General features: G+C 37.3%; 1 protein-coding gene across 2 annotated transcripts in view; it reads right to left on the bottom strand.

Annotated features, from left to right (window-relative positions):
* Nucleotides 1–20,498, bottom strand: part of NBEA (neurobeachin) — a 740,071-nt gene that overhangs the window by 355,945 nt on the left and 363,628 nt on the right. For both annotated transcript variants that reach the window (XM_066236595.1, XM_066236597.1), the window contains exons 36-37: nucleotides 13,871–13,979; nucleotides 9,957–10,123 (exon numbers count right to left, since the gene is read on the bottom strand). In XM_066236595.1, coding sequence (XP_066092692.1) covers nucleotides 9,957–10,123; nucleotides 13,871–13,979 — 276 coding nt within the window. The remainder of the gene's footprint in view (nucleotides 1–9,956; nucleotides 10,124–13,870; nucleotides 13,980–20,498) is intronic.

The raw sequence follows: 20,498 nt of genomic DNA, 5'->3' as shown, positions 1-20,498 counted from the left end.
CCATTGAGCAAACCGGCCATTGTTTTTTTTTGTTTGTTTGTGGGTTTTTTGGGTTTTTTTTGTGGCAGAGACAGAGAGAGTCAGAGAGAGGGACAGACAGGAAGGGAGAGAGATGAGAAACATCAATTCTTCATTGTGGCTCCTTAGTTGTTCATTGACTGATTTCTCATATATGCCTTGACTGGGGGACTACAGCAGATTGAGTGATCCCTTGCTCAAGCCAGTGACCTTGGGTCAAGCTGGTGAGCCTTGCTCAAACCAGATGAGCCCGCGCTCAAGCTGGTGACCTCAGGGTCTCAAACCTGGGTCCTGCACATCTCAGTCTGATGCTCTATCCACTGCGCACTGCCTAGTCAGGCTCATTGTGGTTTTAATGTGCATTTCCCTAATGATTGGTAATGTTGAGACTGTAACCGATGGCCATGCATATATCTTCTTTGGAGAAATGTCTATTTGCATTCTTTGTACATTTTCAAATCTGGCTTGTGTAGTTTAAGGAATAAAAAATATGATACAAAAAAGGAAAATAAATGAAAAACTGTATATAGTATTATTTAACAGCATTAATTCTTAAATATGCATTTTAAAGGAGCTTTCAGGTTCTAGTTTTTCTTTTGGACTGAAATGGATCATTAGTATTAATTTAAAAGCTGAATGTTAGATCCAGTAGCACCACCAAGTCAAAAAATAAAAGTGCAATATTAAGTTAAAATTAAACATTTTATTTTGTAAAACAGCAAATAGAATATTAATGAAATTCCTTAGATTTAACATATATTTTGGTAACAGGGATGTAAAAATATGTGCTATTCAATCTCTCCAATTAGGAAAGTAGAAGTCTTTGAAAAGAGGCCAGCATATTTACACAGCTACAAAATCATTAGTGATGTATCATAGATACTGGCATACAAATAACATCAAAATATGAAGAGGTAAGCTTGGAAGAAAGTCTGTTTTGCTTATTACTATGCTCAAGAGTTATCTCTTTATTAAATGAACAAAATTTAAAAATTATAACTATATACTGAAGTTAAAGGGTGACTAAGTGGTATAGAAAATTATATTAAAAAGGCCTTTTGAAAGGAGAAGAACAAAGTTGATGGACTGATGCTACCAATTTTAAGAACTACAACTAAGCTATAGTAAACAAGACAGTGTGAAATCGGCAAAAGAATAGATAAATAGGTTAACAGAACAGAATAGAGAACCCAGAAATAGTCAACGGATCTCTGACAAAGGAGCAGAGACAATACAATGGAGCAAAGATAGTCTTTTCAACAAATAGTGTTGAAAAAACTGGTCCTCGATATGTAAAAAATAAATCTAGACACACACCTTACACTCTCCACAAATATTAAATAAAAGTGGGTCACAGATTGAAATGTAAAATGCAATACTGTAAAAATCTTAGAAGGTATCATAGGAGAAAATCCAGATGACTTGGGTAGGGTGATGCCTTTTAGATACAACAACAAAGATATTATCCATGAAAGAAAGAAAGAATGGATCAACTGGACTTTGCTAAAATTACATACTTCTGCTCTTTGAAAGACATAGTCCATAGAAGGAAAAGACAAGTCACTGACTGGAAAAAATATTTTCAAAAGACACATCTGTTAAAGGACTGTTATCCAAAATATACAAAGAATTCTTAAAACTAAACAATAAGAAAACAAACAAAACAATTTGGTTAAAAAATAGGCCAAAGACCTTAATAGACACCTCATAAAAGAAGCTATACATGGGAAATAAGCATAGGAAAAGATGCTTTATACACTGTATCAACAGGAAAGTGTAAATTAAAAAGAGATACCACTATACATCTATTACAATGGCCAAAATCTGGAATACTAACAACTCCAAATGGCCGGCGAGAATTCTGAACAATAGGACGTCTCATTCCTTACTGGTGGGAATGCAAATTGTATGGCCACTGTGGAAGAGTTCAGTGGTTTCCTAGACAACTAAACATACTCCTACCATAAAATCCAGCAGTTAAAATCCTCAGAATATACAAAAAGGAGTTAGCAACTTCTATCCACACAAAAACCTGCACGTGGATATTTATAGCAGCTTTATACATAACTGCCAACACTTAGACGCAACCAAGATGTCCTTGATTAGGTGAGTAGATAAATAAACTGTAATACATCTAGACAATGAAATACTACTCAGCACTAAAAGAAAATCAAGTCATGAAAAGACATGGAGAAACCTTAATTCTTTCAAAGTTAAAGAAGCCAAATTGAAAAGAATATGTACTGTATGATTCTATTGTATGACATTCTGGAAATGACAAAACTAGAGAAACGATAAAAAGATCAGTGGTTGCCAGGGCTTAAAGGGGTTGGGGAATAGGTAACTAGACAGAATAAAAACTAGGGAAGATTATAGAGAACACTACCTACCCTTCAAGATTTAAGGTTTAGTGACCCAGTCAGGAAAGGATGATAATAAATAGGCTGCACGCTTTTATTTAGTTAGCTCTGAAAATAAAGAGGCAGGAAAGGACAGGACACACATGTTTGTCTGAGGGGCCCTGATGCCAGCCTTTCAGTCAATCTAAGGAGGGGGAAGCTGAGCAGAGGATGCAGTCGATACACTACCATGTGACTGACACTATATAGGTCACTTGTCCTTTAGCTGTAATTTTAGTTACATAATAAAATATTGTTGTGTTGGTTTTTTTATTTAGAAAATTAATTTTAACTGGGTGACATTGATCAATAAGTGTACACAGATTTCAGGCAAACATCACTCCATCATTTGAATAGTCAATTATGTTGTATATCCATCATCTAAAGCCAAATCATTTTCTGTCATCTTATATTTGTCCCTTTTTACACCTTTCCCTCCCCACCAACACCTCCCCCACATCTCTCCCCCCTGGTAACCACTATACTCTAAGTCCATGAGATTCAGCTTGTATCCCACCTATGTGTAAAATCATACAGTTTTTAGCTTTTTCTGATTTACTTATTTCACTAAATATAATGTTCTCAAGGTTCATCCATGTTGTTGTAAATGACCCTACATCATCATTCCTTATAGCTGAGTAGTATTCCACCATATATATATATATATATCTTCTTTATCCAACCCTCTATGGAGGGGCACTCTGGTTGTTTCCATGTCTTGGTAACCATGTATAATGCTGCAATGAACATGGGGCTGCTTGTGTCTTTTATGTACCAATGTTTTCGAGTTTTGGGATTGCTGGGTCATAAGGTAGTTCTGTTCCTAATATTTTGAGAAACCACCATACTTTCTTCCATAATGGCTGTACTAATTTATATGATCACCAACAGTGAATGAAAGTTCCTTTTTCTCCACAGCCTCTCCAATACTTGTTATTACCTGTCTTGTTGATAACAGCTAATCTAACAGGTGTGAGATGGTATCTCATTGTGGTTTGCATTTGCATTTCTCAAATAGCTAGTGAAGATAAGCATTTTTTCATATATCTGTTGGTCATTTGTATTTCTTCTTGGGAAAAGTGTCTGTTCATGTCCTCTCCCCATTTTTTTTTTGTATTTTTCTGAAGCTGGAAATAGGGAGAGACAGTCAGACAGACTCCCACATGCGCCCGACCAGGATCCACCTGGCACGCCCACCAGGGGGGGATGCTCTGCCCCTCCGGGGTGTCGCTCTGCCGCGACCAGAGCCACTCTAGCGCCTGGGGCAGAGGCCAAGGAGCCATCCCCAGTGCCCGGGCCATCTTTGCTCCAATGGAGCCTTGGCTGTGGGAGGGGAAGAGAGAGACAGAGAGGAAGGAGGGGGTCTCTCCCCATTTCTTAATTGGATACTTGTTTGTTCATTGCTGAGAATATTAATCCCTTATCTGAGCTGTTGTTTACAAATATCTTCTCCCATTTTCTTGAATACTTGTTTTGTTGTCAGTTTCTTTTGTCATGCACAAGTTTTTTAGTTTGATATAGTCCCATTTATTTTTGCCTTTACTTTCCTTGTGATTGGGATCAAATTCATAAAATGTCCTCTATTGGCAAAGTCCATGAATTTAGTGCTTATGTATCCTTCTCTGTAATTTATTGTTTCAGGTCTTATGTTTAGGTCTTTGATACATTTTAAATTGATTTTTGTGTTAGGGGACAAACTGTAGTCAAGTTTTATTCTTCTCATGTGGCTTCCCAATTTTCCCAGCACGATTTATTGAAGAGGCTTTCTTTTCCCCATTGAGTGTTTTTGGCTCCTTTGTCAAAAATGATTTGACCATATACAGTGTGTCCGTAAAGTCATGGTGCATTTTTGACCGGTCACAGGAAAGCAACATAAGATAATAGAAATGTGAAATCTGCACCAAATAAAAGGAAAACTCTCCCAGTTTCATACCTATTCAGTGCAGTTCGATGTGGGCTCACGCACACATTTTTTAGGGCTCCTTAGGTAGCTATCCCGTATAGCCTCTACAGACTCGTCACTGACTGATGGCCTACCAGAACGGGGTTTCTCCACCAAACTGCTGGTTTCCTTCAACTGCTTATCCCACTGAGTAATGTTATTCCTATGTGGTGGCACTTCATTATAAACACACTGATATTCACATTGCACTTTGGTCACGGATTCGAATTTAGCAAGCAACAGAACACACTGAACTTTCCTCTGTACTGTCCACATCTCGACTGGCATGGCTATAGGCTGCTCCGCTGTATACACGGTGTTATGTCATCATCTGCACATGCGCACATGCTGCCACATTATCCTACAGATGCTCTATCCACTGTGCCACCGCCCGGCCAGGCTGATTTGCTAGTATTTTTTTTTTAATTCTTGCATCTGTATTTATTGGAGATATTGATATGTAGTGTTCTTTTTTTTGTAATCTCTTTGCCAGGTTTTGGTATGACAGTTATGTTGACCTCATAAAATGTGTTAGGGAGTACTGTTTCTTCTATTTTTTGGAAGACTTTGAGAGAATAGAAACCAACTTTTCTATGAATGTTTGGTAGAATTCACTAGTGTAGCTATCTGGCTCCAGACTTTTATTTTTGTGGAAATTTTTGATAGTTGTTTCTATTTCCTCCCTGCTTATGGGTCTATTTAGGCTTTCCACTTCTTGGTGACTCAGTATAGGAAGATTGTGGGGTTCTAGGAATTTATCCATTTCTTTTAGATTGTTAAATTTAGTGCCATACAATTTTTCATAGTATTCTACAATGATCCTTTGTACATCTATGATACCTGTGGTAATTTCTCCTCTTTCATTATTATTATTATTATTTTGTATTTTTCTGAAGCTGGAAACGGGGAGGCAGTCAGACAGACTCCCGCATGCGCCCGACTGGGATCCACCTGGCATGCCCACCAGGGGGCGATGCTCTGCCCATCTGGGGCATCGCTCTGCTGCAACCAGAGCCATTCTAGCGCCTGAGGCAGAGGCCACAGAGCCATCCTCAGTGCCCGGGCCAACTTTGCTCCAATGGAGCCTTGGCTGCGGGAGGGGAAGAGAGAGACAGAGAGAAAGGAGAGGGGGAGGGGTGGAGAAGCAGATGGGCACTTCTCCTGTGTGCCCTGGCCGGAAATCGAACCCGGGACTCCTGCACGCCAGGCTGACATTCTACCACTGAGCCAACCGGCCAGGGCCAATTTGTCCTCTTTCATTTCATGTTTTGTTTATATGAGTCCTTTCGCTTTTTTCCTTAGTGAGTCTAGCCAGGGGTTTATCAATTTTATTGATCTTTTCAAAGAACCAGCTCTTGTATTAATTTTTTTGTATAGTTTTTCTGTTCTCTATTTCATTTACTTCTGCTCTAATTTTTACTATTGCCTTTCTTCTGCTGATTTTGTTACTTTTGTTTTTCTTTTTATAGTTCCTTAAGATATTAAAACCTAAACCACATTCAGCTTTATACATTTAAAGCAACATCCCAAATCCCTTGAACTGAATTATTAGCACTATAATGTTATATTCTTGATGGTATATAACTCAGTAGATAAATCCCATGCAGATTACACAAAACAAGAGACGATGTCTACAGCTGGGCAGAATGTTCATGTGATTTTTACTTGGTATGGTGGCTAAATTTTACATGCTGATTTGGCTAGGCTATGGTGCTTAATGGCTTGGTAAAATACTAGTCAAGATGTTGTTCTGAAACGTTTTGTAGGTGTGGTTAACATTTACACTCAATCAGCTTTAAGTAAAAATAGTGTTCTCAAGAATGTAGGTGAGGGGGGCACACGATTTGGGCCTGCTATGCCCCATGTCAGCCATATGCAGCCGGCATATTTAATAAATCTCTTCCTTTAATAAAACTCTTCAAATTCATCTGGACTTGGTGTCTCTACGTAAACCCACTGAAGTGAGGTACAGTACTTTTCAGAATCTGGCGTACAGTAGTTTACAAAAAATAAGTTTGTAAAATGTGATTTTTATGTTTGCTCACTTATAGTTTGCCTTGGGGGCTGGGCAGCACCAGGTATATGTCTGTGAAATTGCAAATTACCTTCCTGCTCAGGAGGGGCCATTGTTTTGCTAATGTTTGCTGGAGGAGAGGCTTTTTGGGCAAGGAAGTTTTGAAAAGAAAAGAGGATGCCTTTTATTTCTTTGTCTTGTCTGGTAACAAAATAAACAGAAAGCCAACTAAATGGGAAATGATTTTTTCAAACAACAGCTCAGATAAGGGCCTAATATCCAAAATATACAAAGAACTCATAAAACCCAACAACAAACAAACAAACAATCCAATAAAAAAATGGGAAGAGGATATGAATAGACACTTCTCCCAGGAAGAAATACAAATGGCCAACAGATATATGAAAAGATGCTCATCTTCTTTAGCTATTAGAGAAATGCAAATCAAAACGGCAATGAGATACCACCTCACACCTGTTCGATTAGCTGTTATTAGCAAGTCAGGTAATAGCAAATGTTGGAGAGGCTGTGGAGAAAAAGGAACCCTCATACACTGTTGGTGGGAATGTAAAGTAGTACAACCATTATGGAAGAAAGTATGGTGGTTCCTCAAAAAACTGAAAAGAGAACTACCTTATGACCCAGCAATCCCTCTACTGGGTATATATCCCAAAAACTCAGAAACATTGATACGTAAAGACACATGCAGCCCCATGTTTATTGCAGCATTGTTCACAGTGGCCAGGACATGGAAACAACCAAAAAGCCCATCAATAGATGACTGGATAAAGAAGATGTGGCACATATACACTATGGAATACTACTCAGCCATAAGAAATGATGACATCGGAACATTTACAGCAAAATGGTGGGATCTTGATAACATGATACGAAGCGAAATAAGTAAATCAGAAAAAAACAGGAACTGTATTATTCCATACGTAGGTGGGACATAATAGTGAAACTAAGAGACATTGATAAGAGTGTGGTGGTTACGGGGGGGAGGGGGGAATGGGAGAGGGACAGGGGGTGGGGAGGGGCACAAAGAAAACAAGATAGAAGGTGACAGAGGACAATCTGACTTTGGGTGGTGGGTATGCAACATAATTGAAGGACAAGATAACCTGGACTTGTTATCTTTGAATATATGTATCCTGATTTATTGATGTCACCCCATTAAAAAAATAAAATTATTAAAAAAAAAAAAAAGGTAAAAAAAAAAAAAAGAAAAGAGGAGAAGGAGAAGGAAGCTATGTTTTGCAGGGAGAACAGAGAGAATGCTGGGTGCTAAGGAAGAAGCCATGTTGGCAGATGGGGAACCAGAGCTGAGGGGCTTTTACGAGCTCCACTGAAACTGGTGGGGCCTTTGATTCTAGGAGAAACCAGAGAAAATTCTCGTGCTTATGGAACCAGAGAATGCAGCAGTGGCTTTGGGAGCCTTGTGTTTTTGCTCATCGGCTGGTGTGAGACTTGAATGGCCCACTGTGAAACCAGTATCCAGGGCCACCATAGCAGCAGCCCGGCCCATGCAGGTTCGCGTTGGATTCGGACAGTCAGTGGGGAAGCAATGAAGCCAAGGACTGATGGGTCATCGTCTTTGGTCCTGGCTTGCACCCGGCCGGCGGGTGGAGACACACACTGGGCTCCGGAACCCACTCACATTCAGTGCTCACAAGGCTGTTGACTTGTCCGAGTTTCCTGGAGTCAAGGGTTTCTGGCTCACCAGACTTATTTACCTCTGTTCCCCGTCTCCTTCCTTCTCCCTGCATGGACTCTGGCGGGCTGGCTTCTCGCTCAACACTTCACCATCTTGGCTGCTTCTCCTGGCCTCCTCCACGTGGCCTTTCTCTGCTCTCTCCTCTCTGCTCTCCTCTCTAATGCTAATAATCCCAGGAACTGAGAGAGCAAACTCCCATTCTGCCCCCATTTTATAGTGTAGAAAGCAAAACCTTTAATCCAATATACAAAATAGGGAAGTCTCTAATACAAAGTCACTTATCTGAGACATAATGGGATTGCACCACCCCACATCAAAAAGGGTGGGAAAGATTTAGTCCTAAAACCAAGCCCCAGGCTATAAGGATCCTGCCTGCCCACAGCCTGCCCCCAACACACATTAATATCACCTGGGTGACGGCTTCCACGTGGGCAGCGCCATCTTTAACAAAGCGAGCATAATATATTTTATCTGCCCAACACCCACCATTTTTTTGCTTAAAAAAAAAAAAAAAAAAAAAAAAAGAATGTAGGTGGGTCTCATCCAATTAGACGAAGGCCGTAAGAGAAAGCACTGAAGGAATTCTGCCCCAAGACTGTCACAGAAATGCTGCTTGAGTTTCCAGCCCATCTGCCTACCCTGCAGACTTCAGACCTGCCAGCTCCACAATCATAAGCCAATTCTTTATAATAAATCTTGATCTGTGCCGATGTCTCCAGTTATATAGCTCTGTGTCCCAAACATGTTCTGTTGGGTCTGTTGCTGTGTTCTGGACAGCCCACACTGGCACACTCTGCCTCTGCTCGTACAATCTGTGTGATACTATGTATGTTTACCTAACCTCTGAGATCTTTGGTTTCTTCATTGTAATATGGAAAATTTTAAGTGTAAACCTTCAAAGAGATGATACGGAGTTTAAACAAAATAATTCACATAAAGTTCTTAGTATGATGCCTGACACACAATAAATACTTGATAAATGTTTGATGTCATAGTATTGTTATTATGAAAAACAAATATTGACTTTTGACTTTAAAGACATTAGCTTATAATTTTACATTAAAAAATAAAGTTTTCTTAAATCTATCTTGTATCTGAAATGCAATGACAGTTGGTCAAATACTATTCTGGGCATATTCAAATGTTCTTCCCAAATAACAGAATCATTTCCACCAGAATTCTCAGCAGAGTCCTGTCCAGTTAACCAACCCCATACTTGGCCAGTCAGAGACATAATATAACCAACACGATCAAATCCATGCAGCTGCACAAATGAAGAGCGCCAGCACTCTGGACACGCTACCTCACCACGAGTGTTCTAGGAAACTTCACTGTGCAGGAGAAAAAAATTAAGCCCGCCCGTATACTTTATCATTTTATTCCCATGAAACTGTAATTTATAAACAACCAACTTTTAGTTGTACTATAATATCATAAATGCCTTTGTTTGAGATGAAACCTTTCCTAAGAAAGACTAAATAGAAAATTAAGGAGGAGAAATATAAAAAGAATGTATTACTTATCCATAGTAAATGCTTACATTAATACTTATAGATGATAAAAATTGAGACTGATATAAAATTAATAAGTAGAAAGATTTGACTATTTAAATGAAAATACTTGCCTAAACAAATTTTATGTTACACATAATTCTAAATTAGAAATCACTTCTATCAGAGCTACTTTTAAGTTTCAATTTTCTTCTAAACCATTCTAAAAAACATTACTAAAAATATCAGGGGAAAAAATCATAATAATTTTTAATACAATCATATTCTCTAACTAATGAAAAGATTTACAGTCATTTTCTATTTTGACTGCAATTCACCTGCACATCACTGCTCACTGTAACTCGTCAGTGCTCACCTGTGAGACACGGCTCCCCAGGCCCCATGCTTGTTGGTGAGGATGTTGAGGATCTTCTGTTTCAGCTGGTTGGCTGTGACGTGATCCCTGTGTTTCGCAGCGCTGATAAGATGGTCACACATCTTCTCTTCCTCTCTTCTGTCAGCAGCGTACTGGGCGCACTGGGACTATGAAGAAATGCGCACAATGAATAATGATCAATGTACAACTTCCAACCGTGCATAAATAAGGAATGACAGCTAACCTTCAGGTAAAGGGTAATGAACTCAGCTACTGAAATCTTTTGAAGCTTTATTCTAAAGAACACATAGGGTCACCTTTCAAACTTGTAAAAATGTATTCTTTGTATTTACGCATACATAGATGTAAAATAATTTGTACTGTGTTAACTATTTGCTTTCATGCCCACTGGTATTAGTAACATCACTAATCACTTCCATTGTGTAGCAAAAGGTTCAATATGAACATGAAGATGACCATTTATTTAATGTTTGATTTTTTATGATATTTTTTATGATTCAGTATAGGCTGGATTGGCTGTAAATGTTAACGTTACCAAATATGTAATATCAGGCATATAACTAGGAAGTAAAAACATATCTACAGCTAAAAAATACATGTAACTAGTTCACATTCCTCATGGAGGGATCTGTACATATCCCTCCGCCTCTCACTGTCATAGATGATGACCACAACTTGCTTCTTCCACAGAAATAACCCTGCAGTAATCTAAGAGGATTAATTCATTTTCCAATTCATCTTTTTGTACAGGGAATAACCAATTAGTACAATGATCTGCCTACATAATGACATTAATACTTCATTAGCTCATTGGAGAAGAAAATTAAATTTTTATTTTCCTTCTTTAATAATTACAGTGGTTAAAGTTAACTAAAAAAACTTAACTGTACAGTACCTGTCTCACATTAAATATACTTTTCTCATCATTAAAGGCTTATATGTAAGATAAAAATCCCTCACAAAGTTCCAATAAAATGTCCTGACTTTTATAAAATCTTTCACAATTTAAATATCATGTGTTTGGTGAACTACATACATACACCCCAAACACACACACACACACACACACACACCAATGCATTTTACTAATAACACTGACCAAAAAAGAACAAATTCAAGCATTTGGGTAAAAAATAATATACATTAATTAAGGAACAATGATAATACCCTCAAAATTAGGTTTACATTGGTATTCTATGTATACATAATCTAAACATCACTGAATCCCCATGTCCTCCTCCTCCACAACTTCTTATCACACATGGCCATGCCTCCTCAATAATGCCATCTTATTCCCAAGGGCTGAACTGGTGTTGGTGTATTTGAAAAAGGAAAGACTTACTCTTTTCATATAGACTATAAAGCACAGATGTACATAAAACATCTCAGAAACATATACGAGGCATATTGACAGGAATCAAGTCTCACTAGGAAATACTTAGGATAAAAACTGGCTAAAGATTCCTTAGGGGACAAAAATTTAAAAAAAGGTTGAAAAACACTGCATCTACATTAGTATCATTTTGGTTAAATATATATTAAATCTATTAGATAATATCTAGCTTCATAATATTCACTTTAAATATTTTCCACATAACAAATATTGATTTGCTTATTTCCTCATAAAATATCTTGATTTTCTTAGTAGAAAAAAGGGGACAATGTAGGCTTACAGTTGGAAAATAGAACAATGATTAATAAATAAGAATACAAAAATAAAGTGTGTCTTGCCCCACCCTGTACAAGTGAGTCAAAACTGATCCAGCATGGAATTCAGTTAATATTCTAAATCTTATTAAAAGAAGTTGAAAATTAATTGAATGTTTTTGTTCTGTTTAGAGCTCTGACATATTTTACACCTAAAGATATTCTTCAAAATACAGATAACTCCATCTTGTCATCTGGATTACAGCCTGATATCCTGATAAATATCCAAATGCTATTTATTGTTCAAGTGACAAAAAAACTTCACTTTCACAAACACTTAACTATTAATGTACTTTCATACATGTTTAAAATATATAGTATTTTTTTTTCCAAAATAAAATTTTTGTGATCCTATGTGACCAACGTGTGCTGTCCTGTCTGACAAATGAAGCAGAGGTTGTTGGTCTGGATGCGCCGGCAGCTGTCGCCCTGTCTCGGGCTTTTCTGCTGGCCAGGTCAGAGATCAGCAGACCTCGGACATCAGCTGGCATCACTACAAGAGCTGGCTCCCTGAGATAACAACCTCATCAAAACTGAAAGCCTGGCTCCGGTTCCCAGCCACACCACACTTGTTTGCACATGGCATCAGAAGAATAAATTGGGTGCAATTATTTATTATTTTCAAGGCCACGACAGTCTAACGTAAGCCAAACACCGGGTCACCTCAATATTTCTGAAACTATTTTTGTATTGTTAATTGAATGATCTGAAATAATTGTTTATTTAAAATACTGAAATCAGAAGATTTGTTGAATTGAAGCAATATACATAATGGTGAATAATTAATGACATGTTATAATTTAAAAATATTTTAAATTAAAAAATTATTTCTTTGGAGTTTATAGTATTTCAACATCCTTCAGAGTTTGCATATAAAATGGAAATAATAGTTAATTTATTCTTTACCCAAAGTACTTATGATAATTTTTAAATATATATTTCTTTTTTGGGTGTGTATGACAGAGACAGGGAGAGGGACAGATAGGGACAGACAGACAGGAAGAGAAAGATATGAGAGCCATCAATTCTTCATTGCAGCTCCTTAGTTGCTCATTGATTGCTTTCTCATATGGGCCTTAACTGGGGGCTGGAGGGGGCTACATCAGAGTGAGTGACCCTTTGTTCAAGCCAGCAACCCCATGCTCAAGCTGGTGAGCCCGTGCTCAAGCTGGCAACCTCAGGGTTTCGAACCCGGGTCCTCTGCATCCCAGTCTGACGTTCTATCTACTGTACCACAACCTGGTCAGGCTTAACTGTTATACTTCCATATATACATATAGATCTACATATCTATCACAAATTAGCAATGCTTGAATTGTCAATAAAACATCAATTATAAAAATAAAATATGATCTAAAATGCTCTATGACCACTCTAAAGACAGATACATTAATTAAAAAAGAATAAATTACTGAATATTTGGAAACTGAACTTCTTTATAGTTCTAACCTTATCAAATGGTATATGTTAACTTTCCTACCTTAAAAATTACTAAAGTAATTGCATTATAAAACTTTATTTGCCGGCCCTGGCCGGTTGGCTCAGCAGTAGAGCGTCGGCCTGGCGTGCGGGGGACTCGGGTTCGATTCCTGGCCAGGGCACACAAGAGAAGCGCCCATTTGCTTCTCCACCCCCCCTCCTTCCTCTCTGTCTCTCTCTTCCCCTTCCGCAGCCGAGGCTCCATTGGAGCAAGGATGGCCCGAGCGCTGGGGATGGCTCCTTGGCCTCTGCCCCAGGCGCTAGAGTGGCTCTGGTCGCGGCAGAGCGACACCCTGGAGGGGCAGAGCATTGCCCCCTGGTGGGCAGAGCATCGCCCCTGGTGGGCGTGCCGGGTGGATCCCGGTCGGGCGCATGCGGGAGTCTGTCTGACTGTCTCTCCTCGTTTCCAGCTTCAGAAAAATACAAAAAAAAAAAAAAAAAATTAAAAAAAAAACAACTTTATTTGCCTTCAAAGATAACTTAGAAGAACTTCAGTCTACCAAGTCCTTAGTCCTAGGGCAGGAGGGATCCCTTCATTTTGTAAAGAGGTGAAACTAAACTAGTGCTCCATTTTGACATTTACTCAAGAACTAAAATGTCTTCAGTGAAATTTTCCTCTTCAGAATGCCCTTCGTAATGTAAGGTTACTATCAGTGATGGCTTACTTATGACAAAAAAGCAGAATTTAATCTGCTCCTAAACCTTACCTCGAATTCTGCATGTTTATGCACATCCTCAGCTCTCTGTCGGTTCAGAATGAACTCCGCTTCGTTCGCAACACGGACTATGTGGTCCTTCATGGCGTGGCACAGTAATCTAAAAAGGAAAAGACCTTCGAAATTAGTATTCCTAATAGTTTTGGTTAATCTAACTTCTTCAGTAATCAATCTTCAGTATTATAAATCTTAATTATGCATAAATTTCAGAGAAAGCTACATTATAACATTATCGTATTTGAAATTATAATTCAATGACATTTGAAGTACAGAAATATGCAATAAAACTGTAATAGCAATGCTTCTGTTAAATAAATACAGTGTCTTGTGAACAAATGACTCAATGAATTCAATAAAGTTATTTAATGCAATAAAAAATAAAGAGTTTCTGATGGAATGTTTTTGAATAGTTGAAACAACAGGATTCACTATCTCCGAAAGTAAATTTTTCATACAAAAGCTAGATGACCATATAATAAAATCTATAGACTGCGTTCTTACTTTAATATATGATAGGGTCTAGTTACTGGGTTGTACTTCTGAAATTAATATAATTTTGTACATCAACTGTAATTAAAAAAATAAAAAATGATTTGAAGTGAAAAATACAAATGATAGGATTAAATGGTACCTGGAATTCATTTAAATGCTAAGCTTCTAAATTCTAAGATGGAGCTACAGTGAAATCAAGTTTAAAAATATAACCATGGTATAAAAACATGTAACAATAAAAATTATTATTTAAATATTCAAATTATTATTATTATTTTTTTCATTTTTCTGAAGCTGGAAACAGGGAGAGACAGTCAGACAGACTCCCGCATGCGCCTGACCAGGATCCACCCGGCACGCCCACCATGGGGCGATGCTCTGCCCACCAGGGGGCGATGCTCTGCCCATCCTGGGCGTCGCCATGTTGCGACCAGAGCCACTCGAGCGCCTGAGGCAGAGGCCACAGAGCCATCCCCAGCGCCCGGGCCATCTTTGCTCCAATGGAGCCTTGGCTGCGGGAGGGGAAGAGAGGAAAGCGCAGCGGAGGGGTGGAGAAGCAAATGGGCGCTTCTCTTGTGTGCCCTGGCTGGGAATCAAACCCGGGTCCTCTGCACGCTAGGCCGACGCTCTACCGCTGAGCCAACCGGCCAGGGCCTCAAATTATTTTTTAAAAGCGCAATAAGATATACAGTGTGAAAGCTGCCCGAATTCCAACCTCAGTAGGCAGCCACTGTTCTTGGTTTCTTACTACTGAACTGTGCTGGGCAAAGCAAGGACCTTCATATTAGGATTTCAGTGTCTAATCACCTTCATTTGTATCTGCAAATAAATCTCATAATTTTAAACACATAAAGCAGGTGGTTACATTATTCTACTATGAACCTAAATAGTTATACTTTTTAGAGCAGTATAGAAAACAACTGACTCAGTTTATGAGCCTACTTACATTGAAAGTTATGGTCAAAGATGGTGATAATTACACATGGCTGATAAGACTAGGCTACGAGTGAATTAAGCATAATAGTCCTCAAACCCTGGTGTATCCTGATCATTTGCAGAACATATTACAAAGGGTGATGCCCAAGTCCCAAATAAAGATTCTGATTCCTTAAGTCACAGACAAGACTCTAGCATCTACATGTTTAATAAATATTTTTTTAACATTTTGACCCCCTTCACCCATTTCATTGCCCCCAGTCCCCACCTCTGGCAACCACCAATCTGTTCTCTGTATCCACAAGCTTAGGTTTTCTGTTTGTTTTTAGACTCCACATGTAAGAGAGATCATACAGTAATCATTTCGCTTTGCATAATGCCCTTGAGTTTCATCTGTTGTAAATGACATGATTTTATCCTTTTTTATGGCTGAATAACATTCCATTATAACACGATTCTTTATGCAGTCATCCATCAATAGACACTCAGGCTGTTTCCAGATCTTGGCTATTGTAAATAATGCTGCAATGAACATGGGGGCGCAGATACCTTTTCCAGTTAGCGCTTTTGTTTTCTTTGAATAAATTCTGAGAAATAAAGTTGCTAGATCACCTGGTAACTCTTTTAAATTTTCTAGGGAAGCTCCGTACTGTTTCCATAGTGGCTGCACCAATTTCTATTACCACCGACAGTGTACAAGGGCTCCCTTTTCTCCACATCCTTGCCTACAATGTTTTATCTTCTCTTTTAGAAAACAGCCATTTTATCAAGAGTGAGATGATAGCTCACTAGAGTTTTAACTTGCATTTCCCTGATGATTACTGTCATGTTGAGCATGTTTCATGTACCTGTTGGTCATCTGTACGTCTTTGAAAAAATTTCTATTCAATGTCTATTTGGATTTTGTCCATTTTTGATGAAATTCTTTCTTGTTTGATGTTTTAGTTTATTATTATTTTTTTGCTAATGAGTTGTATGACTTCTTTATATAATTTCAGGTATTAGCCCCTTAGCAGATAGAGTATTTGAAAATGTGTCCTTCCACTTGGTAGGTTTCCTTATCATTTTTTTGATGGATTACTGGGCTGTGCAAAATCTTTTCAGAATGTGGTACTACTTGTTTATTTTTGTTTTTAGTGACAGATCAAAAAAATAATTGCCAAGTCCTATGTCAAGGAACTTACTGCCTATGCTTTTTTCTAGAAACTCTATTAAAATTTAATGTTATATAAATGGAATAATATAGAATGTCATTACTGTATGCCTTTTTGGCATCACATAATACTTTGAAGTCACATGGATGTTGTATCAGTTCAGACCTTATTGCTGAGTAGTATCACATATAATATTATATCATAATTAGTTGACCCACTTACATGTGGATGAACATTGTATTATATCTAGTCTTTGACTCTTATGAATGAAGCTGCTATACAGGTCTTAATGTGGACATATATATTTATTTCTCTTGTGAAAACATCTAGGCTTGGAATTATTGGGTCAATCGATAACTATATGTTCAGTCTTATAAGATGCTAAAAAACTGTTTTCCAAATGGATATACCCCTTTTGCATTCATACCAGTTAAGTTACAAGTATTTCACGGACTCCACATCCACATCAATAGTTAGTATTTTCAATCTACTTAATTATATCCATTACAGTATGTATATAACATAAGCCTATCTGTGATTTAAAACTGAGTTTCCCAAATGAATAATGATGTGAAGCATTTTTCATATGCTGATTGGTCATCTATATATCTTCATAGGTGCAGCCTCTGTTCAAGTCATTTGCTCACTTTGTTTAGAGTAGTTTGCTTTTTTATTATCGAGTGGTAAGACTGTCTTCGCTCTTCCATTGATCCATTTGTCTCTCTTTACAACAATCACACAACTCTGTTCTTTTTAAATTTGTTTTGTTTAACCCTGGTCTTTTGTATTTTCACAGACTTTTTAAAATCAGCTGGTTAATTTCCATCAAAAAACAAAAAAGCCTATCAGAATTCTAATTAAATTAGGGCCCATAGACAAGTGTGGAGAAAACTAAAAGGTTAACATACTGGGTGTTCTGACCCACCAACACAGTATATTTTTGCATTTATTTACTTTTTTATTAATTTTTCCTAGAAACATTTTGTAGTTTTTATTGTTCAGGTCTTTCACATATTTTATTTAGTACATCCTTGAGTACTTCATGTTTTTGGTACTATTTTAATGGTTTTATTGTTTGTTTAAATTTTAAATATTTCACATATAAATATTATAGTTGACTTTTGAATATTGACCTTTATCCTGTGATATTATTAAATTCACTTATTAGTTCTAGAATTCTTAGAACTGTCTTATTGCCTAGTTGAACTGGCTAAGACTGCTAGCCCAGCCCAGTGTTGAATAGAAGTGCTGAGTGACAACATCCTTGCCATGTTTTTGATCTACGAGAAAAGTATTTAGTCTTTCATCACTAAGAATAATGTTAGCTACAGGCTTTTGTAGATACCATTTATCACACCAAGGGAGTTTAATTTCCAATGTACTAAGAGTTTATATCATGAATAGATGCTGAATTTTTAAAATAATTTCTCTATATCTATTGAAATATCCATATATATTTTTCTTTTTTAGTGTGTTGATGTGATGTATTACACTGATGCATATTTTTGAATAATAAACAAACTTTAAATTTTTGGATTAAATGCCTCTTGCTCATGATGTAATCCTTTCCATATATTTCTGTACTTGATTTGTCAAATTTTATTAAGAATTATTTTACCTATGTTATGGTGGATATTGGTCTGTAATTCTACTTTTTATAATGGCTTTGGTGTTTTATCAAGGTGATGAGATCTCATAAAATTAGCTATAAAGTGTTACCTATTCTATTTCTAGAATATACTGAGTATAATACAGGTATTAAACTACTTCCTTAAATGTTTAGTAAAAATATTAAAATTTATTTTAAACATCAACTCATCTCCTAAATTAAGTCTATTGCTTCTCTTACATTGTACTAGAAATAAAAATATCTAGACTCTGGTATAATGAATTGTTTTTGAAGTCTGTTTCATAAGTATGAGTGATATTTTTAATAAATATAAAGAAGTCCCATAGTCATTATGATATTGAAATAAATATTGTAAACCTTATCAGTACTAATGATTAAGTAAAGTACTAGTCATTACTTAAAAGTCAGGAAAACTTGGACTCTTTATTTAAATAATACAAAGCTCAAAACCAGATTGTGATTTTTGCAGATTAAATTATGACCATTAATAAAGTACCTAGGAGTAAACTTAACCAAGGAGACTAAAGACTTGTACTCGGAAAATTACAAAGCATTGATAAAAGAAATCAAGGAAGATACAAACAAGTGGAAGTATATACGTGCTCATGGTTAGGAAGAATAAACATCATTAAAATGTCTATATTACCCAAAGCAATCTATAAATTCAATGCAATACCAATGAAAATACCAATGACATACTTCAAAGATATAGATCACGTATTCCAAAAATTTATATGGAACCAAAAAAGAACATGAATAGCCTCAGCAATCTTAAAAAAGAAGAATAAAGTGGGAGGTATCACACTTCCTGATATCAAGTTATACTACAAGGCCATTGTACTCAAAACAGCCTGGTACTGGCATAAGAACAGGCATATAGATCAATGGAACAGAACAGAGAACCCAGAAATAAACCCACAGCTCTATGGATAACTGATATTTGACAAAGGAGGTAAGGAAATACAATGGAGTAAAGACAGCCTCTTTAACAAATGGTGTTGGGAAAATTGGACAGCTACCTGCAAAAAAATGAAACTAGATCACCAGCTTACACCACTCACAAAAATAAACTCAAAATGGATAAAAGACTTAAATGTAGGCCGTGAAACCATAAGCATCTTAGAAGAAAACATAGGCAGTAAGCTCTCCAACATCTCTCGGAGCAATATATTTGCTGATTTATCTCCACGGGGAAGTGAAATAAAAGACAGGATAAACAAATGGGACTACATCAAACTAAAAAGCTTTTGCACAGCTAAAGACAATAATAACAGAATAAAAACACAAACTACACAATGGGAGAACATATTTGACAATACGTCTGATAAGGGGTTAATAACCAAAACTTATAAAGAACTTGTAAATCTCAACACCAGGAAGACAAATAATCCAATCAAAAAATGGGAAAAAGAAATGAATAGACACTTCTCCAAAGAGGATATACAGATGGCCAATAGACATATGAAAAAATGCTCAACATCACTAATCATTAGAGAAATGCAAATTAAAACCACAATGAGATATCACCTCACACCAGCCAGAATGGCGCTCATCAACAAAACAACACAGAATAAGTGCTGGTGAGGATGTGGAGAAAAAAGAAACCCTCCTGCACTGCTGGTGGGAATCCAGACTGGTGCAGCCACTGTGGAAAACAGAATGGAGATTCCTCAAAAAACTGAAAATCAAGCTGCCTTTTGACCCAGCTATCCCACTTTTAGGAATATACCCCAAGGACACCATAGAACGGCTCCAAAAGGAGAAATGCACCCCAATGTTTATGGCAGCATTGTTCACAATAGCGAAGATCTGGAAACAGCCCAAGTGTCCATCAGAGGACGAGTGGATTAAAAAGCTTTCGTACATATATACTATGGAATACTACTCAGCCATAGAAATGATGACATCGGATCATTTACAATAACATGGATGGACCTTGATAACATTATACGGAGTGAAATAAGTAAATCAGAAAAAACTAAGAACTATATGAATCCATACATAGATGGGACATAAAAATGAGACTCAGAGACATGAACAAGAATGTGATGGCAACGGGAGTGGGGGGTGGGGGGAGGGGGGGAGGGGCCGAGGAAGGAGAGAGGGGGTGGGGGAGGGGAGGAGCACAAAGAAAACCAGATAGAAGGTGACAGAAGACAATTTGGCTTTGGGGGAGGGGTATACAGCACAATCAAATGTCGAAATAATCTGGAGATGTTTTCTCTCAACATATGTACCCTGATTTATCAATGTCACTGCATTAAATTTAATAAAAAAAAATCCAAAAAAATTATGCCCATTACGTTGCCTTAGGCTTAAATGATAAAGAACATACACTCATTTTCTCTTCTAAGTCTGACATCCACACAGCAAGGACTGACTGTTGTCACCCAACCCTGTCTGCTAG

Source organism: Saccopteryx bilineata, chromosome 6 (genome assembly GCF_036850765.1).
Source record: "Saccopteryx bilineata isolate mSacBil1 chromosome 6, mSacBil1_pri_phased_curated, whole genome shotgun sequence".
In the NCBI taxonomy this organism is placed as follows: Eukaryota; Metazoa; Chordata; class Mammalia; order Chiroptera; family Emballonuridae; genus Saccopteryx; species Saccopteryx bilineata.
This window is presented reverse-complemented; position numbering and strand designations above follow the sequence as displayed.